We start from the raw sequence: 23,637 nt of genomic DNA on the forward strand, positions 1-23,637 counted from the left end.
CTTGGATATGAGTCTGAATTGACTCAGGAAAGGGAGGGATTTTTGTTTGTTTGTTTCGTTTTAATGTAAGCTCAAGTTGGGAGGGATTTTTGTTTGTTTGTTTGTTTTGTATTAATGTAAGCTAAAGTTCAAAAGTGTGCTGGTGGCCTAGTAGGTTATAGGTTGGGTTACTAATCTCAAGGCCACCAGTTCAAATCCACCAGCTATTTCTGGAGAAAAAGACGAAGTTATCTGCTCCTATAAAGATTTTCAGCTTCAGAATCATAAATGGGCTGTGTATTCTTTCCTATAGAGGTACCGTGAGCAGAAATTGAACTGACAGCAGTGAGTTTTTAAGTTAAACTATAATTCACAGCATGGCTTTCCTTTTTTTCTTCTCTACCTTGTGTATTTGTTTGTATTTTTATCTATAACTTGATGACTGCTTGGTGTCGTCAGTCTAAACCAAGGGGCTGCATAGTCGTGAGGCTAGTCAAGCAGACAATTCTCAAAACTGCTTTTTATTTCAGACTTTTGCTGAGGAAGAGAGGGTATGGAGCCTAAGCCCTCTAGATCACGATAACCACTTCAAAAGCAGAAAAGCAAACCCAACGCGTTGTTATTAAACATGTTAGTCTTTGTCATTGTGCTGGGCTTTATTTTTATTTATACCAGCAGAGTTGAATTGGATTAACTGGCTCTTTAAAAATCTCCTCTATTGAAAAAAGCTGTTTGAATATCATTTACAAAGACTTCAGCTCTGTTGAAAATTTAAGAATCATGCTTTCTGAATTCTTCTAAAATATCCATGTCAAGGTTTGATAGACATATTGTATGTTTCCTTACTAGTACTATGAAATCGATTCTTATTTCCCAGTTTAGAATTTTATTACTCTAATGCTTCTGAGAGAAAAAATAATTTTTATTCTTAAAGATGTTGATTATACCATATATTCAATAATAAACTACAAACATGAAAGCCATTTTTTACCACATTCACTCTATACACAATATTTTAGATTCAAACTGTAACTGTGATTTCCCTTGTTTTCATTTATAGTATGTTTATCTATTTGAATGAGAGCCATATAATAAATATTTTCTATTCAAAGGTAAGCATCGTACTCAAGTAAAACAAACATGAAAAAGAGCTTTGGGGTAGATGGCTTAAAGTAAGCAGTGATAAACAGGAGTACATTTTGGTTTATTATCTGGTGAAAAGTTCATTTTTACCATTTTTGAAAGTGTCTTTCATGAACAGGATTAGGAAAGTTTGGGACTACATCTGCATTTCTGTTTTTTATTTTCCCTAATTCAGAACAGTAACCATGGGGCACCAATCTTGCCAGACAAACGCCAACGTCAGTTTTTATTGCTGCATTCTCTATTCTAGACCCTAACTCTGGTTAAACTAAGGATCCATGCGGTAAATATTTTATGGTAATATCAATTTAGGACTAGGAAAAATATGAAACATTCTTTGTCTAATGATATTCTGGTGTTCAATCTGCCTTTCCTGCTTTTCTCTAAGTTTAACTTCTTGTTGGTACTTGTTTCTCAAAGATGCAATTAAACCTAATAGCAACACCGCTATCTATCTGCATCCTTAGCAGAGTTCACACAAGAAAAGAAGCAGGAACTTTTTGTCAGTAGAAGGCGTGAACAGTAGCTGGGGTTCTTTGATGCTGAGAGTTAATTTTTTGCTCATCGGTTCTAAGCTCTCAGAAGGTAACGTAAAATGAAAACAGAGATTGAGAAAAGTATTTAATGACCAAAGCTGAAAGTGAGCACTGCTGTGCTGCAAATGACAACCACAATTCGAAAGTGAAGGGAAAATACATTAACAATGAAAATTGCATATCCGAGTTCCTTAGAAATATATACTTTATATATATATATGTGTGTACCATGACAAGTTTCAATTCAAGTGAATAGAAATTTGGGAAACAAGTTGCTTTCTCATGGCTAATAAGGAAAATTGATCCTTATCTTTCAAGTTGCCAAACAAATCCTGATCTTTTCCTTGTTCCATAGCATTTATTAAAATTATTCTTGACAATGTGTGTGTCATGGTCAGAAATACGGAATGGATGGTTTTCTTCCAGTGATCTTAAGGTAAAACTTTTGACCCACAGACAAAAGACATTAGTTTAACCTATCCTTCACAGAGAAGATTTACAAAATTACCTAGGTAAATCTGCTGCATGAGACCTCCTCAAAAATAAATTATTGGAAAGCAAGGAGGATACTTTGAGGATGAGGGTGCGCCTGATCCCGGCCAAGGTATTTTCTATTGCCTCATATCCATGTGAAAATTGGACATTTAATAAGAAAGACAAAGAAGAAATTGAATCGTGGTGCTGCAGAAGAATATTGAAAGTACTATGGATTGTGAAAGAGACAAACTAATCTTCTTGGAAGACGTATGGCCTGAATGCTCTGTAACCGCAAGCATGGCAGGACTTCCTCTTACATACTTTGTACCTATCAACAGGAGAGACCTGTTGAGAAGAGCATCATGCTTGCTCAGGTGGAGGGGCAGCAAAATGAGGACATAGGAAGCCCTTCAACGAGATGCACAGACACCGCTGCTCCAAGAGTGAACTCAGGCATTGGAACAATTGCAAGGATGATATAGGACGGTGCAGTGATTTGTTCTGTTATGCATGTGCTGTGGGATAGAACTGACTTAATGGCATCTGGAAATTACAATGGCAACAGGGAACGAACCCTGGTAACTGCAAGGTCAACAATTCAAAGCCACGGCCACTCCAAAGGAGAAAGGCAGGGCTTTCCATTTTCATAAAGAGATATGACAGTTCTATTCTGTCCTACAGGGTTACTATGAGTTTGCATTGGTTTTATTACAGTGAGCTTGATTTGTTTTTGTTTAACAAAGAGGAACACTGTGTATTTAAAAAGGGAAAGGTGCTACTTTAAGGATGAATATGGCTGGGATAAAAATTTGGCTCCTTAGCATGTGAGAGGCCTGGTAGGGATTCAGCAAGGGCAATGTAACCAAGAGAAATTACTGAAACCCAAATGAAGGCTAAGCATGATAGTGGGACAAGAGGAAAGTAAAAGGAAATAGAGGAAAAAACTAGGAGACAAGGGGTTTTTATAGAGGTCTAAATACAGGCATGTATATATGTAAATATATTTATATAGGATGGTGGGGAAATAGATCTAGGTGTATATATTTATAGGATTAGTATTAAGGCAACAGATGGACATTGGACCTCTACTCAATGGAAGAACACATTGTTCTATTAAATTGGCACTCCATGATGCACACCTTCCTGACAAGATCACTGAAGACAAATGTGTGTATAAGCAAATATGGTGAAGAAAGCTGATGATGCCCGGCTATCAAAAGATATAGCATCTGAGGTCTTAAAGGCTTTCAGGTAAACAAGCAGCCATCTAGCTCAGAAGCATCAAAGCCCACATGGAAGAAGCACACCAGCCTGTGAACCACGAGGTGTAGAAGGGACCAGGTATCAGACATCAAAGAACAAAAAATCATATCAGTGGATGACTACCTTCCCAATATGATCACTGAAGACAAATGTGTGCATAAGCAAATGTGGTGAAGAAAGCTGATGGTGCCTGACTATCAGAAGATATAGTGCCTGCGGTCTTAAAGGCTTGAAGATAAACAAGCGGCCATCTAGCTGAGAAGCAACAAAGCCCAAATGGAAGAAGTACACCAGCCTGTGTGACCATGAGGTGTCAAAGGGATCAGGTATCAGGCATCAAAGAACAAAAAAAAAATCATATTTTAAATGAGGGTGAGTGCAGTGTGGAGTCTCATAGCCCATCTGTAGGCAACTGGACACCCCCTTACTGAAGGGTTGTGGGGAGGAGATGAGCCAGACAGGGTACAGGGTAGCAATAATGAAACATACAACTTTCCTCTAGTTCTTAAATGTCTCCTCCCCCACTATCATGATCCCAATTCTACCTTACAAATCTGGCTATGCCAGAGGATGTGCATTGGTACAGATAGCAATGGAAGGCACAGGGAATCCAGGACAGATGACCCCTTCAGGACCAGTGGTGAGAGTAGTGATACTTAGAGGGTGGAGGGAAGGTGGGGTAGAAAGGGGGGACCAATTACAAATATCTACATATAACCTCCTCCCTGGGGGATGGTCAGCAGAAAAGTGGGTAAAGGGAGACGTCAGGCAGTGTAAGATATGACAAAATAATAATTTATTAATTATAAAGGGCTTATGAGGGAGAGGATAGTGGGGAGGGAGAGAGAAAATGAGGAGCTGATATTAAGGTCTCAAGTAGAAAGCAAATGTTTTGAGAATGATGATGGCAACAAATGTACAAATGGCCTTGACACAATGGATATATGTATGGATTGTGATAAGAATTGTATGAGCCCCCAATAAAGTGATTTAAAAAATAATTTGACTCCTTGATGATTATTTTAATGAATTTAAATGTATACCTGTGGCCTTAAAATATATGTATACATCAACTATAAATAATATGTATAAACCAACTGGTTAAACTTCTAAGTCTACTGTCAGTGTTGCTCCTGTCTTAACATCAGAAGTACTGGATTGGCTAAACATGTGTCGATGGCACATGACAACATACTCCTCTTCAAGGAGCCCTGCTGATACAATGGCTAACCATGTCAGTTCTCAATTTTCTAGATCCCTTTTAGATGCTCACAAGATACCAGCTATGTTCACATGCAAAGGTATTCTTCCCCTGATTTCTCTCTGTAGTAATATATTGTAGAGCCTTGGATTATTCTGTTTTCCCATATTCAATTTTATATATTCTGTACTCTTATACATGTTTTAGAAATACAGCCAGAATACTCATGAGATGTAAAGATGGTGAGACTTAATCTCATCTCCTTTGCGCATGGTACCAGGAGAAACCAGTCTCTGAAAAAAAGGACATCATACTTGTGAAAGTAGAGAGGCGGTACAAAAGAGGAAGACCCTTGACAGATGCCGTGGCTGCAATGATGAGCTCAAACAAACAGCCATTGTGAGGAGTAAAGCAATAATCTTGAGGATGGGACAGGGTGGGACAGTGGTATCGACCCTACCGGGTAGTTTTGAGTTGGACCCGGCTCGATGGCACATGACAACATACTCCTCTTCAAGGAGCCTTGCTGATACAATGGCCAAGCAATGGGATAGTACCCCAAAGGCCAGCAGTTTCAGCCCACCAATGGCTCTACGCAATGAGCCCAAATCAAACCAAACTCACTGCCATCAAGCTGATTCCATCTCATGGCTGCTCCATTGTAAAGAATAAAACCGCTCTGAGATTGTAAATTTTACAGAAAAAGGCAGCCTCATCTTTCTCCCTCAGAGCAGTTGGTGGGTTTGAACTGCCTTCTTTTTTTAATCAGCAGCCAAGTGGGCCACCAGGGCTCCTCCATGGATAAAAGGGCTATCAGTCAGATCTTGTCAACGGTTCAGTGCAGGAAAGCCCCTGGGACAGTATTTCTCTGTCCTATATGGTCCCTATGAGTTAGAATCAATTGGATGATATGCGGCAGCTACAACACATTTGTCTGTTCAAGATATGAATATTTTGTATACACAGCTTGTGTTAGGAATATAAACTTTGTACTTATGCTATATGGTCACATGATGCTGTTGACCCAGATTGAAGTTTAGAAGGGTGTTTATGACTTGGGGGCCGTGGTGGAACCATAGGCATGAGACCTATCCCCTGGGGAGGTCAACTACTTCATATGTTCTTCAAAATCAAAGACATGGGGGATGGTTAAAGAAAGTTGTCTTCACACCGAGGAGTGCTTGGTACAAGGATCACCTTCCTATTGGAAGGAAAGAATTGAGTTTTTAGGAGGGTGTATAACTCTATTTTATTTGGGACTATAAAGTAGACACTCTATGATACAGTAGCTATCTTAGTATCTGTTCACCACTGCACATTTTAAAAAGTATCTTCTTCTTTTCATCTTAATAGAGATAACAAATAATAATTTATGTGTTTTTCAGTATGGTAGTCCTGGAGTCTTCTAGTTTTCATGGAAGTAGCTTATGATCACGTCACAGGATCCTAGATCAAGCTGAGGCCAGAACCAGTCTCACTGCCATTGAGTTATTTTTAACTCAAGAGGCTGCCTCTGAGAACTGCCCCTCTGGGACTTAGAGACTGAAACTTCTCACGGGGATAAAGCAATAACCTTGCATATAGCAACAAAGATGTAACTCACAAAGAGAAAGTAAAATATTGAAGGAACTGGTTTTTTTTTCCTGTAGGACACTTCTTTTAAATAATAAATATTATAAATAGTCAAGAAGAATGTTTCTGTGACATGATAAATTTCACAAATAACTGCCTTAATGCATTTCAAAGCCCACATCCACCCATTTTGGATAGAATGCACAGTGATAATTTCATTGCACCTCCTGGTGGTGCAGCACACTAGAAAGAGACTGAGGCCTAAGACTGGTCTTCTGCTTTGGTGCTGTAACACATAGAAGTTGTTCTTAAAGGCCTTTTCCAGAAATGTTGCTTCACTTCAGTGTTATTTACGTCTACCATGCTTTTTAAAGATTCCTGTGTTTGTCTATGCTTTTTTATTTTATTTTATAAGAATCACTTGATAACTAGAATAATGGCCCCAACTATTTCACCATTCCAATGTTTTTTTCAACAAGAACGTTCTGCTTTCTGAAAATCAGTGAGGGCTACAAGACCAACTGCTAACCAATCTTTGGGGGGCATAGGATAGGTGAGGTCTGTAAAGCACTTAGGGGCTGGGGTGCAGGGCTGCCACAATCGCAGGGTTTATATGAAGGAAGACAGCAAGACTTAGCATGAGATTAATATGTCCTACTTGACTGAAAACATGGCACCAGTTAGAAGGCATTTGTTGGTTGGATTTGCTATGACTGAAGCCACATGCCTCCTTGGTTCAGGCTGGGCTTATGTGGAAGGAGACAAATCACTTTCTGGCCACTCAGAACCATCCTCAGTGCAAGAAAGCATGTGAGCATTCTGGGAAGCTCCCACAGCGAGGCACAAACCTCCGGCCCCGGTCCTTTGTGGCCCCCTGATTCCCCGAGCTCCCAATCCTGAGGATGAGTTCCAGTCTCTTTTGATTTTCCCACTGTCATTCCTGTAGCCATGGGGCCAAGGTTCAGGCTAATTATTTCCATTTATAATTATTATCACCCTTTCAAAGCGTAGGTTATTCCAATCTCATCTGCATTATTTGTAAAATAATTTTAACCCTTAAAAATCTTTTTCCCTTTTAAGCTTTTATACTCTGCTCCACTCTCCGCATGAAGGGAAATGGATTTGCTCCTCTGCTGTATCTTCCTGTGGGGCATCGCCACCGTGTTCCTTGTCCTCAGTGGCCCCTCCATTCACAGTCTCTGTCTCAGTGAGTCAAGAGACAGTCTCCAATTGTTCTCTGTGGCTTTCAGGCTTCCAATGTCTTTTCTCCAACTTATCAGTCATAGAAATCATACCCCTTTTTTAAAACAAGCTAATATAAATGATTGAATTTGTCACTTTGACACATTTTTAGTATGTAGTGGGTAACTGTGTATATGTAATTAATAGAAACACATTTTCTTAAGTATCATTCTTTTAAATGGGCAGCATAAGGAAGAGAATGAAAAGGTCTAGCCAAAATAGTGCACGAGAAACATGATTTACTAATAAAATCACCAGAATTAAAATGAAAAATGCATCAAAAGGATTTTTCTGCCCTTCTAATTCTCAGAATAGTTTTTACAAATACCATTTTATTCTGAGTTTCCAGTATCCCTGAAGTCTTTTGAAATTCCAATGTTGCGTGAGTTTGTTTGAGTTTACATGACCCTGTAAACTTTTAAAAACAAAGTTAGTTTGGAGCATGAGTGTTAAATTCTGTTCCTGATACTTCAGATCAGTATGTTTATATCTGGCAATGGATTTATGCTTTTATTACAAAACTAAAATAAGGTAACTTATTTTTTGGTCCAACATATAGCAAATCAATAGATTATAATGTATTTCATTTAAGATTACATTGAGTTAAATGCATGCAGATTTTTCAGTAGACAAAATCCTATCTTTCCCCATATTCCTTGAAATCTGATATAATGATGATTTAGTCTATAGGCAGGGGAAAACATTCTGCACATTTTAAGTCATCGGTTCCTAAAAAGGATACAATTACAGTATAACATGGAGTTGCAAGACCCATAATTTGGGAGACACCAAATCAAAGTTAATCATAGAGTGAAAATTAGTAAAAACCAGGTATGCATGTGGATGAGAAACAATTCTCCTTTTGGGAACAGCCCGTGCAGGACACTGCGCGTCTTTCTGAAATGGAGGAAAAGGTATCTTGCGCACATGTTACATCACAGGTGTTTTGGGTTAAGCAGGCAATTACTGTGAGTTTACAGGAGAAAGAAATAAACTCGAAGTTATACTAACATCTCAGAGCGATAGGAACGTTTAGAGTCGGATAAATCCTTGGATGAATGTTTTTTCAAACTGTGTATCCTGGAGGGAAAATCAATGCTCATACTTGGAACCACTTATCCTTGTAAGATCAACATGTTTCTGCAGAGCTGTTTTATATCAGAGTCTCTTTAAGGACCCTGTTTTTAAAGAAATAAATATTTTGAAAGTCACATTTCCAAAAGGAATGATCTGAAATACAAAACCAGTGAGGTTGGGATAGATCCTTGGTTTTCACCCTATCTTCACTATGCCTCGAAATTGGAAATTGTTTTATCTTCGGCAGATATGAACACAATCGCCTGACTTTGGTATGGATGCAAAGCCATAAGGATCAGAGTAGCAGACCAAGATGTCTCAAATATTTAGTCTCAAATATGGTAATGTTTAGTACATCCAAACACACATGCGCTTCATTCACATACATCACTCTTACTATCTGTGCTAAAACAATACTCCTTTTTTTGAAGATATCACCCCAGTCTAACCCCATTACTATTTGCGTTCCAATGAAGAAAATTGGAAAATAATATGTCCATATGTTTGAGGTTCAAATTATTTATCTCCTTTCTGTATCTGTACAATAATTTTGAGATGAAAATAGATTTCCAATATATGAATAGTTCTAAATATGTTTACACATGTGGAGACTCGGTGGGTGTTCTTTGTGTAAAGGGGGAAAAAATTGCCTCTCGGCCAGTACCAAACCCTGGATTCTTAGATCAGTTCCTCCCATTACCATTTCCATTTACATAAGACTGGTATAAATCAAAACAAACCAAATCTACTGTCCTGCAGTTCCCAGAAGAACATCTCAAAGAGATCATAAATCTTTACAGGACCAAGCAGCCTCATCTTTCTCCGGTAGAACAATTGGTGGATTTGAACTGACCTCATTTGGGTTAGCAGACACCATGGCTCCTTCAAGCCTGGTCTACTTGGGTGCGATGTTCTCAAGTCTAACTGCCATCAGGGAAATCACTAGATAGCCTTCAAAAAACGTTTCTTATCCCCACTCTCTTGCCTCCTCTTCCTTTCTTTTCCTATAAATGTATTGAATGTGAACTATCAACGACTGAATTCTCCGTCTTCTGTTTTCGCCTCACCCATTTAGCAGACGTGCCCCTGCTCTCTTAGCATAAAGCCTCAGCTGCTCCATAATTGTCATTTTGCTTTCTGAGCCACTCACATTGTTTCTTGCTCTGTCACCTTTGTCCTTAGGGGTCATCTAGTTGGTCTCTGACTCATGACATCCCCATGCACAATGGAATTGTGACCTGGGACTGGGCCATCCTCACCAGGGGCTGCAGACTGCAGTGTTATGGTACAAGAAGTGCCTCTGAAACGCGTTCAGCCCCGTCACAGCTCCTTACAACTGTACATGAGCGAGACGCCACTGCTAAGAATCAAGCCACTGGTGCCTGAGTGGGAAGTAGGCGTTCTACCCAAAGTTCTTAGTGTAGCTTAAAATGCTCAATGTCATTGAAGTGCTAGTCTGTTCACGTTCAAGGTGCAGCAACTCTCTACAGCCAGTGCTCAGGCCACCTTTGTTGCAGGGCATGATCTTGGCCCTGCATCCTGCTGCTGCCTTCCTGTGCTAATGTGGAGTTGTTCTGAAGCCACCTTTGGATGCGCGCAGACCCTTTCCCCACCGTATTGTTCCCTTACCTACGCTGCAAAGTGATGTTACTTGCAGTCCCAGGATTAGACAGAGGCTGTCAATCAGTTCGGTTTTCCTGCGTCCCCTTTGTCCTCTAGGAATTAGTCACACGACCATGAGAATTTCACTAGAAACACCTCCACATTGCGTACTGAAGATCATTGCCCCTCTCTAGAAACGGGGAATACATTGGGGTTTATATTTTGGTTAGGACGAGTCACACGAGGTTGTACATTCTTAATAAAAGATATGCTTGGTGGAGTGACCTGCCAACATTCTAGCAATACCCCTGTGACCCAGGTTGGGATCAAGCTGGTGTCCTCCCCATCTTTTCAGTTTCACACTTTTCCCACCGCCTGCCCTCTATTTATTTCCTTGTACATTCAGTGCTCTATCTGTCAATACTGAAATGAGAATTCCTTCAAAAATAAGGATCTGTCAAATCCATGGAGGAATTGCCAATGCATGCAGATTGCTAAATGAAAGAATCCTGTTTGAAAAGTTATATACTCTATAATTTTTATTTGATATCACTATGAAAAAGGCAAAATGAAAGAGACAGTAAAATAATCAATGGTTTACAGGGGTTCGGGTGGAAGAGGGTAGGGTGAATTAATAGACAGCACACAGGACATTTTATGACCATGAAATAATTCTGCATGAGACTGTAATATTGAATATATGACATTATATATTTATTTAAAAGCCCATAGTGTTATATAAAACAAAGGAAGAACCCTAAGCAAACCGTGGATTCTGGTTAATAACAGTGTATTAGTGTCAGTTCACCAATTTTAAACATGGTGCCACAGTAATGCAAGGTGGTCATAATAGGAAAACTATGCACAGAACGATCAAGGAATAAAGGAATGTGAATTGTCTTTGCTTTCGGTACAGGTTTGCAGTGCTCCTGAAAGTTCTCTAAAACAATACATGTATGGGAATGTCTAAAAATAAAAATCAACCAAAACAACCTGGATTATACCATCAGCTTTAAAAATCAATCTACATCAGTCAATACATAAATACATTATTCCTAAATCAAAATGGGTAGGCTTCCTTATACATTCATAATATTTTATATTATATTATCATACATTTAGTAGTAAAATTAAATAATTTTTAAAAATTATAAAATATCTACTTTTGATTATTTCTCAATATATTCAACGTAGCATGACTTCTTAATGACATTTCCTTACAAAACAACAGCAAAAACAAAAACAGCTGTCAGACATTTAGTCAACATTATCAGTGTAGGTATATTGTGTCAGAAAAAGCGGATCAAATAGTTCATGCTTCTATGGAATATCTCAAAACCAAGGGTAAAGCAAGCATGAACTTGTGGAATCTTAATAGCACCTCATTGCTGAAGCAAAAAGGAAACCCAGAGGAAACTTAATAATATTAAAAGTTATTTTAAAGGGAGTTCACATTGGTTTGAAGGGTACTTTGCTTCATACACAATCTACACCTTTGTAAAGTCTAAGAAACCCATATTTGTAACACACACACATCTTTGGAGTTTTCCAAACATAAATCTTTAGAGAAGCATTATTTCTTCATAGATAAAAATTAAAATATTGAAAGCCTTTCAAATAATAATAAAAGAAACCTTCTTGCAAACCAAAGGAAACTTGGAACTTTTTGTTAAGTGCTTATTTAACTATAAAAGGGTCAGTGTGTGTTATAATGAATGGAAACCTGATATTACTGTATTTCACTTGTGGACATCTTCTGACAACCTATTTCAATATTAGAAAGATCATACATTAAAATGATTTCTACACTCATCAATGTACACAAGTAAAAATTTAGTTCCTGTTAAATTAACACTCCATTAAAAAGGCAAAATACAAGCTTCAACAAATACCCATTATACTGTACTCCAAGGAAGAAAAAAATATATAAAAATTTGAAGAACAGATTGCCAGTTATTCTATTCCATAATAGTAAAGTTTCTCAGTTCTTTTTCTTCTTCTTTTTTCCCCCCTTTGCTGAGTTCTCTGTCACTGGAAACATCTTAAACCAATTTCAAGTGCTACACCTGAATAAACATGTTGTAAAAGTGTTTATGTATTGAAGTGGGTCAGTTCAAGGTATGGTATTTGGCTGGAACTTCTAATTTCTCTTTTTACAGCAAAAGGGCTGCCAGCAGGAGGAAGTCTGAGCTGAATTAATACATTTGTTACAGTGGAAGTAGAATGGAAACTGCGCAGACCACAAATCAAACTGCCTCTTTCATTTATGCCAGCGATCGAGTTGTTCTAAGAAATATAGACCCTGGCATAAAGCCACTCTACGTTTGCATTTAAAAGAGAAACCTATATGCTTATTTGTTTAAGGTTTACTACTTTGATTATTTATAAGGGTTATTATTATTTTTTTTGGTTTTCTTCTCCCTCTACTCAGACTGGGAGTTGTGGCATTGGTAAAGTAAACGACCCTTTTAGTTCTTGTAGGAATCTAATTCATTGTAGAACAATTGTTGAGGTTGCTGATGGTGCCTGGCCTAATGCATAGCATGTATATCTGTATATTTACAAGCAATACCTCCACGTTTGCAGGACCTCTGTGTCACTCCCAACAGCTGTACGGCTTCCCACGACACAGTCTCATTTTCTGATGGCAGAACGTCTCCGTACAACACAAGTATACACAAAAGTGCTTATGCTGCCAAAAGAAATTCTGTTAAGAGCAAGGGTTTATTTGCTAAAATGCCATCGACGCTGTTTGAGGGACTTGTCTTCCATTCCTTTATCCTAAGGTAGGTCAGCCTTTACAATGGACCGAGGTTGCTCCACAGTCTTTACTGAATAAATGTCTTAAGAAAACACGCGCCTCTCTCATGGGGCAAGTCAGAGTCAATCATGCACATATTTCAAATCCCGGTATGTGTTACTCCTACAAGTGGTAACTTCTGTGTCCGAAGGAGGACATTCGCATGGCTTTTGAGTCCTTCTCAGCGATGTTCAAAACATAAGGCTGAAGGGTTCAGTTACTTTGGGTGATATTCATCGGACCAGAGCACACAGTCAACAGATTTCTTTAGCAGAGAGAGCTTCATGTTGTATTTATTTCCATCGAGAATTAGTTCAAATTAGAAGTGATCCTGTAAAATGGGGGAAGATAGTAACACCTAAATCCTCCAGTATTTGTCGAAAGGCTTGGCACATTCAAAACAAGCACCTCCAACCTATTAGTTGCGCATATGGTCGCTATTATTCCTGCCACGCCCATGAAATAAGTACTTTATCAACACCATTTCTAGCTTCTAGGATACGCTGGCTTCTAACCCATTCCTACAGAGGCTCTGAGGGAACTCTCTCTTCTCTGATAAACAACCGCATCCACAGGCAGAAGTCAGTCATGCAGGCCAGCACAGATGTCAAAGTGGGCCTTTACGCCCACCAGGGAGTTCTCTCTTTCCTGGGGCTCTCCAGATTTGGTGGCATGTTCTGAGGTTCTCTCAGTAAGGCACTGTATCAGAACTGAAGGAGAAAGGCTTTCTAATATTTCCATATCCACTTCAAGATACTCACATCAAGAGTGAGCCGGAGTTTAAAGAAAATCGCCTTTCCCACCCTGGGCTTCCAGAAGGACTGTTAAAAGCTTTGTGAATTTGCTGAGTATTTGCCTGAGGAGAAGTAGGGCAGGCGCAAAGCACCAATGAACACTTGTAGAACTTGAACAAGGTGGAGAAAGGCAAGACACTCCGAGAGGCAGTCAGCTTTTGACACATAGAGAAAAATTATAGGACATTTGATGCAGAAAACCCCAGAGTTCGTTTTTTTTTAATTGAATGTGAAGATCATTATTGGGTGTGCAGATTTCTGGATTTGTCCATTTCTGGACTGCAGGTTTCTAGGTTGGGGAAGACACGAGCTAGCGAAGGCAGGCTGTGAATGTTCAGGCGAAGGATGAAGCACATGAAAAACCATCAGGAGTTGTCTGTCACAGTAATCCGCCGATATTCAGAAGAATCTTTGACGTGTAACAAAAGTCATCTAATGCTATCTCTGAGCACTCTTAGAATTCATTCGTGTTAGGTAAAGTTGATCACTTTTTTGCCAACGCAGTGCTTGTGCATTATGTTCCAGGCCGCAGTATCAACGTAAAATCCGCTGGTCTCGTGGGAAGACACGGGCCTCAGTCAAAGCAACCTTTCATGGTGGCCTTCTTCAAGGCCAGCGAGGTCCTTCTGCGGTCTGTGAGAGCAGCTAACAAACGGAAAAATCAGAATCGAAATAAATCCAGCTCTCCTCAGGACTCCTCCCGAGTGTCCAGTGTTGGAGGTAAGGTAAAGCCACAGCGACACTGTGTGCGAATACGTCTGGGGTCATATGTTGAAAATTACGTAGCCACAATAAATTCCCCCTCTGTGTGGACCGTCGTCTGCTCTATTAAATCATCCAGCGATGTTTCTAGCATCTCTAGAATAGTTCATCAATGAATCACTCAGTAATTCATTTTAAAATAAGTATGCCTTACTTTCATGTGTTGAAAGATTCAGTTCAAATTAAAATCAAACTAGCAGTAATAAAATTATGACATGGCTAGATCAACAAACGCTAGCTAAAACTGAACTACACAATTTGCTGAGCAAGCTTCTCTAGGGCCTGAAGTATGGATGGGTAACCCGGTAAATTCAGCATATCATTTCCTCCCCGCCCCCAGTAAGATCCTAATGAAAATTTTGTAGGCTGCATTCTTTTCCCAAATAAGAGAAAAATAGATTTGTTTGAGAATTGAGATCATATTTATATTTCCATTAACTATTTGAGTGACTGACCATTATCAACTTAAAGTTTTAGGTGTATGAAAAACAAATGCAGATATTTCAATTTGATCTCTCTTTTTATACACTTGAGCTTGTTCTATTTTTAATATTTTCTGATTGGGGTTTTTTTTATCAAGTTGTGTTTTTCCTGTATTGTATTGTTATTATCGTTGGTAGCGATCTTGACTCTCTGTTATGTATATTTCTATCTTTTTGGTATATGAAACCCAGGTTGGGCAAGTCTACAGAGAGCAAAAATGAAAGAAAAGATATTGAAAGTGATTCTGGTAGAGACAGCAATATTGTTTGATGTTACTGAACTGTAGAATGGTTTTTGTCTGGATTATGTTGTAACAAAATTATTAGAAAAAAGAAAATATTACAAATGCACAATTGATCTCACTTTACTTGCAATTTTAATCTAAATTACAGAAAAAGGAGACAAAAATGCTGTTGATTTGAAAGCATCTGACTGCAAACATAATGAAACAACTTAATTGTATTATTTATATTGATAAATATCTCATATAATGTGGCCCATAAATAAGTTTTAAAAGGTGTTCTTAAGTATCATGATTATTGTATTTCATTAAATGGTTTTATTGATTAAAAGATGAATATATTTGATAGGCAACACATAACCTATCTCACTCAAGTGCAGTACGGCATGTTTGTCCGTTCCTCAGCCATTTTAAGAAAAATATCTCATGAAAGACCATTTCCTTTATTAATGATCACTAGATGCTTCATAATCTGAAAGGCACAATGGATGGGGTAACTTAGAGAACCTGATTCTGCATATGATATTCCAGAAATTAGAATCCTTCATTTTTCCAAAAGACTCAAATGGTATTTGCCATTCTTTTTGAAGTTTTCACTCAGATTTCTTGAAGCATCAAAGTCACAATCTACACAGGAGAGATTTATGACTCAAGCATGTAAAATTGTTTAGATAAGAAATAAATGATTATAAAGGAAGTAAAACTTATAGTTTTTTGGGAGGGTCTTTGCACCTGGGACCCTCAAGAAAATTATAAAGTGGAACTTATTGGAGTGTTTCTCAGATGTAGGCACCAGGAGAATCACGTTAGACATTATCGTATTGTGGTGTGGTTAACAACAGGAGGGGGCAGGGACGGGGGTGGGGGTGGGGCGGGGAATGGAATTGCATTACATTGAATTACATGCTACATATATAGTACATATATAGTGATGCTTTAATGTAATTTTCTAACCAATAAGTTGAACCATCTTTTTTACGTAAAGTAACATATGATATTAGTACCGTCTTACAAAGCTATTTTGTAACGATCTTCATGAGATGTTTAGTTTGGCAAAATGCTGCAATTGCTTCATATGAAAGATGGGGAAAATAATTTTCTAAGACCTTTTCTTCCTTGTAAATACTAGCCTGTCAAAGTTGTATATTTTTCTTTTCATGTAGAATGGTTCTCAAATGAGTTGAAATGTTTTTAATTTAATGCAGCAGACTGCATTAATAAAAGGAAGCTTTGCTAGACATCGAATAGAATGGTAAATAAATTTTGGGTATTACAAAGGGAAAGGTATAAGTTGTATGCTTATTTTTAGAGCTCATAATGACTCTGGCAGAGAGTCCAGCAACCGAAATCATCAAAGTCCTGTTCCCTATTGGTGAACTCTATTTGTCTTCCTGTCCTGACTACATGTAACAAGCACACTTCTGTAAGGAGAGAGGGATAGAACACGCGGCCTGGAATTCATATGCCTTTTCGCCAGTTTCCTAACACAAAGCACATACTTAGTCTAATATAGACTGTTCTTTTTAAAAATTCTCATTGGCAACCATTTCTGTGAAATATGTGGTCGATGCTTTTGGAGTGTGTTCCTATTTTAATAATAAGAAGAAAACAACGTAGCTGTCTTGTGTCTATGAGACTTAACTTTTCAATGAGTAGTAATAAAGGGGACAGGAAAAAGCTTCATAGGATTTGTCCCCAAAGATGGGCTTACCTGGGGGAGAATGCTAATAGAAACAGAAAAGTTGATACTCTGGAGACTTAAAATGCTAGTGAAAACTCCAATTATCCAAATATGAATAATAAATTCAATAATAGTACCAGGGTTATACAATGAAATACTTTAAGACTATCCCAGGTCTAAGAAGGGGACAAGGAATAAAAAGAGTTACAACAATTATGCTTTTTGTTTTTCCAGTGCCTGTCCTCAACCATTGAACGCCTCATTGGTGCTAGAAAATTAAAGCAGTTAGTTTCTCGACAATTAAAATAAATTCCTTTCTCCGGACATCTCCCCCTTTACAGCCATAGTCTTTTGGAGAGCCGAGCCCAGTGTCAAGTGCAAAAGAGCAGTTCCTTAGTGCACCTACCCCTGAACACTCCCCTCTCCAGTCCCCGAAGCCACCCACTACTTGTTGTTGAATGAAGTCTTATTGAACGTATTACCTGCGTGCAAAAGATACACCTCCTTCACGTGACTAGAAAGGGAGCCGCTGCTCCCAGGAGGTCTGTAGAAACTCACCTTTGTGAATTTAACCATAATTTTGATTGGCACGATTGCTTGCTTAAGGCGTACAATGTAAATTCGTGTTATCTAGAACAGAACTTAGTCAAAACATAAAAGACTGCTTCATTGGAATTAATTCTTTGGAATGTTTTTATAATTAATAGGCTTTCCTCATTTAAAAAGCCGTCAAATCACAGAGAGACTCTGCAACAACTATGGACAAGTTGGCTGCAGTGAAGGCTTAGATGTTTTCCGGTGTGATGCCAACGGTTTGCTCTCCGCTGCTCACAGGGTGGCAGAGAGAACTGTTACCTACAGGTCATAGTCTTGAACCTGGGAGAGCTCTTGCTTCTGCAGACCTGGGGGTCATTGTGAGCTGCAATTAACTGAGCAGCAAGTGGGTCAACCATATGACACCTATTATTATACCTAACAAATAATACGAGGTCCTTGGGGGGTGCAAAAATGGTTTGCTCTCAGCTGCTAACCAAGTTTGTGGCGCACCCCACTCAGCAGTACTTTGAAAGTAAGGCCTCCTGAATCTCTCCTGGAGAGATTATATTAAAACAAGCAAACCAAAACTCTATGGAGTTGAGTCTATGACACTAGTTGAAAAAAAAAATTTTACCCCGTTTTCTAGCTCACTTCTCTGACTGATGATTAGGTAAACCCAAATCACACCCGCTGCCGGAGTTGATTCTAACAATTACCCTGGCGGGCAGCGTGGAGCTGTCCCTCTGGGTTTCTGGGGCTGAGACATCTTTGCAGGAGCTCACAGCCTGATCGCTCTTCTGAAGAGTAGCTGCGGGGTTTACATCGCCGACCTTTTTGCCAGCAGCCTAACTCTCAGCTCACGACGCACCAGTGGAAGAGTGACCGCCATACTTCTCTACAATTACGCCCATCCTCCATCACCAGAGCGCCTGCAAGCCAACATTTGACTCAGTGGCACCGCACAGCAGCCGTAGCGAAGTTGGGACAGCTTTTGTGTCATTGTGCTCTGAGGGGAGGCTTCTTAGGTCTACCACAGGGATGCTTTGGAAAGCTTTGTAAGCCACGTCAAGCCAGCACACCAGTTAGTTAATATGTGCTGGCATTTGCTTTGCTTCACCCATTTGTAGATAAATTTCCCTTCACGGGTAATTAATAATAATTCTTCATTGAATATGCATAAATTCAAGTGAGGGGTTCACGGGGTCTGGCAGCTGGCGACGGAACTGTGGAGGGAATAGCATTTGAAATCCCCCTTCTTTAAAGGGGAAAGGTTAGTTGCCTTGACGTTATCGTGAATTTCACTACCCTAAGGCACATTGTATATCATTATATTGTTATAGCGTCTACTCTAGTATCGCTCCTTCCCTGACCTCTTTGTACCATCTTTTTATCAGTCACTGATGTTCAGACATTGCTTAAAATAAGGCTCTGCCTCATGGTGCTGTAGGTCCTGACTTGTCTCTGTTTTCTTTCGGAGTCAGTGATGATACTAGGATGTTGTTTTCGCTAAAATGGCAGTATTTCATCTTATTCTGTTTCCTTAAGGTGCTGCTGTCTCAGATAAAATATTAAATCTTATCTTGAAATATTTTTGTAGCTCATATTTTTTCCCTTTACAAGAACGAGTAGTGTGTTTTGAAAGAAAGAAAGACAATACCTCGATATTGTTATATAGGTTTTCTTGGACATGAGTGTCTCTTCTCTCCTCATAGGAGGTTAACCTCTGCTTATTTGCTTGTCTGTCTGTCCATGAGCTGTTGTAGATCCTATGTAGACCGAAAGAATTGAATTTTTCTTCACCACTTGCGCGTCCATGATTTTAGTTTGTCATTTGCAATAAAAATTTACATATTTTTTAGTCAAGCTGAAATTTACACTGTCCCCAGAAATTGATCACAAAGGAGTGCATAAAATATTTACCAATATTTTCAATCTGTTGGCTTTGATTTCCCAACATTATTGTCATAAGAAGACAAAAGAGAGGAATACTGCATTTCTGACACTGAGGACAGAGCACATCCACATGCATTCCTGGCATTTGTTGTGGCTCCGGAGCCTCAGCAGTGAGTCTTGATTCAGCCCTTCTTTTGTCCGCCAGTTCACTGATACCATTATGCCCTCTCAGTTTAATCTCTGAAGAGCTGATGGCGGATCTATTTCCTAGGGGCATCCGTCTAACCGGGTGTCCTTCCCTACAGCTTATTCTGCCAGCGATTTATAGTCCACCTAATTGGAGACTTTGCTGGTATGGGGACAACGTTTATTTCACTCCATATCCAATAACGTCTTCCTGACAGAATAAGCAGTTGACCGTAATACGGTATGAAATCGGACTCTTGAATCCAGATTTGCTGGTAAATTTCATTGCTCATTGCCTTCCTAGAATGCTGCACAATGCACAGTGCTTAGTCTGCAAGATCGGCTCTGTAGATGCTCAGGTACATTTGGACTTTCAAGTGCTTCTATGTTTTCTTAACATAGAATATGAGAAGCCATGTCTGTGGTCTTTCACATTCTAAGTCCACGTGTATATGCTATTGGCTATAATATTTGTTTTTAGATTAATTCCCAAAGAAGTATGATTAGCTCCAAAAATACAACATAGATGACTTTTTGGGGGACAAATTTGCTCTTCTTAGGTATTTTTTTTCTAGATGGACGTGGGGCTCTGCCTTTGTCCCTGTTTGTTTTTATTCTCACAATATTTTAAAGTCGTTTAATAGTTTATTGGCATATCGTTCATTTACTGTACAATGCAATGGTTTAAGTATATTTACAGTTGTACAATAATCATCACAATTATATTTAGAACATTTCCTACATTTTGTACCATTATAATTAGCTCCCCATTACCACCCAACCTCCACTAAAACCAAAACCAAATTCACTATCGCAGAGTCAATTCTGACTGACGGCTACCCTACAGCACAGAGCAGAATTGCCCCTGTAGGATTCTGAGCCTGTAACTCATTACAGAAGTAGAAAGCCTTCTTCTTCTGAGGGGTGCCTTGTGGTTTTGTACTGCTGACCGTAGGTTAGCAGCCCACATATAAGCAACATCACCAGGCACTATTAATCTAATGATTGTTTCCATGAATTACCTATCCTGGATATCACATAAAGAAAACCATGCAAAAATGACAACAGAAGAAAACACAGAAAAACTTTGATCCAAGAGAAATCAAAAGATTTCAGAAACTAGAACAAAGTTAAAAATGCATTGAAAGGAAAACAAATAATAATATGTTAAACTTAACCTAAGTCTATCTGTCATGATTCACTTTCCAATACCTTTATCTCAGGACAAGACTAGTCACATGAATAGACAATGGTATGAAAGAGTCCACTGGAAGCTTAATTGGCTTGGGAACTCTGCAAAGGGATTTGGGGCTTTCATGGTCACCCATAGCCTTCAGCACACCTGGTGCTCAAATTTTAAGCTCCAAACTGATCCCTCATTTGATCTTGGAATTTATTATTTACAATCCTTGGATCACACAAGGTAGTATGCTCCCTCCATGTGAACTTAGCTGACAGTTCACTTAGTTAGCTGCTAGTCTTAAGGCTCAAGATGATATTCTTCTGATAGTCATACATCATCTGATTTCTTCACCACACTTTGCTATAGCACCCATATGTTAATTATCACCCCATAAGGGCAAGTATTGGACAGGGCCATATTATTAAGAATGCAATATTCTTAGATTAGAGTTTATGATTATGTGTGAGTAAAAATTCATTAGCATATATACTGTTTATATAGATCTCTGGTCTACATTAGAGGTCGAATTACCAGATTCTTCAGAAATATTCTAAGTACCCTTCATGATACTTAGTAATTCTAATAATAATAGCATCAATCTAGCCAATGGTGAAGATTTTAAAGTACTATTGAGAAAAGGAAAATCTATGTATATAGGAATGGTTTTTAGGGTAAAATACATAGAATACCCACTTAAACAGGTTCAAAACTTAACTGAGCACTGTTGAAGAAAGCAATGAGGGTTAAATCAAAGGAAAAATATCAATAATGCTCATTTACTAAGGGGAACATATGTCTTCAGGACAAAGACATGTCAAAAAAAAGCAAGAACATATGAAAATAGCAAGTACATAATATTTTTAAATTGCCCATAAATAGTCAGTCTCAAAAGCAAGATATGAAGCAAAGTCCACTGACTTACATCTTTATGACCTTGGAGTGGCCGTCCTTTGCTTCTTTCTCTCAAAGGCCAGCTCAAGAAGACAAGGTAAAATATTATACATTTTACAAAGACCTGAAGGTAGAAAACCAAAATTGAAGTACACATTCAGTATATCTTAAACTGAAAAGAACTGAAGGAAACATTCAAGCTTTGATTTATAAGATTAAAAAAGTCCATAGGCAAAAAAAATCCAACAATAATGCTGAAATAAGACAGAGAACTCCCACAATGGAAAATAATTAGAGACTATTACGAACTGTAACAAGTATCTGTTAGATCGAGGGGATGTCAGGTGACAAGGTATCACATTTTAACCTAACACACACTGCAGTGATCCTCCACCCTACAATGCACTCTCCTGACCCACAGTCTGAAGGGATTCATCGACCTCCTAATCCCCAAAGGGGTTTGGGGCTGTACTGCCATCAATAGCCCTCTGAAAACCAGGTGTTCAGAATTGAAGCTCTCATAATGTTCCCCACTCTGGATTTCAATTTTATTTTTTATAAACCTTGGATCACATAGGATCCAATTTCCAGGGTGGACTTAGCTGATGTCTCACTTACATGGCTGCTTGTTGTAAGACAAGACTTTGAGATGACAGACACTATTCTTTCTGATAGCTGGGCACCATGTGTTTTCTTGATCACATTTTGGTATAGCACTCATATCTTTAGTGATCTCTTCATGAGGGCAAGTATTTAGGAGGGCCATGCCATAAGAACTAATTATTCTCAGACTAGGATTTACAATTAAGTGAGACCTGAAAATCCATTCATATATCTATAGTTTACATATACCCCTTTTCAGAAACATCATTATTATCATTATTTAACTGGAGAACATTATAAATCATTCCCATGGAGCAGATAGTGATTCTATTTATAGTACCATTAATTTAGCCAATGGTCTATATACTCTTTTGATGTACATAAGCATCTTTTTCTAGTAAGTCCCAGTCATCCTTCTTGGTGTATTTCTTTAGTTATATTTGATAATATGCATGTACACTGCAATAGGGCTCTTAAGTTTGTTCCCATTTTCTCATCGATGATCTTGATAGCTCTGGGGCATGCAGGGCCTTCATTGTTGGGTTTCTGGAATGGCTGGGGCCTTTCTTGTTGGGATGTGGGGACGCCTAGGACCATCCTTCTTTGCTGTGGGGGCGGCAATGCCCAAGGCCTTCCTTGGCTAATTACCTTTTTGAAATTACAAAAATATATGTATTTTTAAGATTACACCGCAAAAATATCATGACAAGTTTATATTTCCTTGCCTCAAATTCTTTTTAGAATCCACTCATTAAATCTTCAAACATTTGTCTAATATCTGTTGTGTAGCAGGCTTCATAGCTTGAACTTTGAAAGCATCAGTGGACCAAGCAGACAACTTTGCTCTAGTGGAGGTCACATTCTAATAAAAGGAAGCAGGCATTAAGTAATTGTGTTAGTCTGGGTACTTTAGAGAAACAAATCCATAGAAACTCATGTATAAGAGAGAGTTTTATATAAAGGTTAAGTGCACATCAAGAAAACATCCCAACCCAGTGCTTCACAAACCCACAAGTCCAACGTTAACTCATTAACCCATATGTCTGACACCCATCCGCAAAGTCCACCTCCATCTCACAAAACGCACACTATGATGCCGACTGCAGGAAGAAAGCTGAATCAGTGAATGTGTAAGCATCTCAGCGTTGGCAGGGGTCTCCACACGGCTGCTCCAGCACCCAGGGCTGCATCAGGGTAGGTCCATGTGGCTTCTCCTCAGGGATGTCTTGCAGGAAGTGAGCCTTGCCAGCTGAAGCAGGGAATTGGCTAAGATAGCTGCACCCTGTTCCTACCATCACAAAGCAAGAGACCAATGAACTAGAAAGGCGAGGCTCATGGAGCCATTTATCCTTCCACCCTTCAATTAACCCCACATGTGTTCATTGGCCAGGTTGGCACAATAAACTACCTCAGTAATATACAGAATAAATGAGTAAATTAAAACATATGAAACAGTGATAAGTGAAATGGAAATAGAAAAATCAGAGCAAA

General features: G+C 38.8%; 1 protein-coding gene across 2 annotated transcripts in view; it reads left to right on the forward strand.

Annotated features, from left to right (window-relative positions):
• The window catches only part of BMP5 (bone morphogenetic protein 5), a 119,539-nt gene that overhangs the window by 89,672 nt on the left and 6,230 nt on the right, over positions 1 to 23,637 (forward strand). For both annotated transcript variants that reach the window (XM_075554050.1, XM_075554051.1), the window contains exon 4: positions 14,212 to 14,406. In XM_075554050.1, coding sequence (XP_075410165.1) covers positions 14,212 to 14,406 — 195 coding nt within the window. The remainder of the gene's footprint in view (positions 1 to 14,211; positions 14,407 to 23,637) is intronic.

This window comes from Tenrec ecaudatus, chromosome 7, assembly GCF_050624435.1.
Source record: "Tenrec ecaudatus isolate mTenEca1 chromosome 7, mTenEca1.hap1, whole genome shotgun sequence".
Classification (NCBI taxonomy): domain Eukaryota; kingdom Metazoa; phylum Chordata; class Mammalia; order Afrosoricida; family Tenrecidae; genus Tenrec; species Tenrec ecaudatus.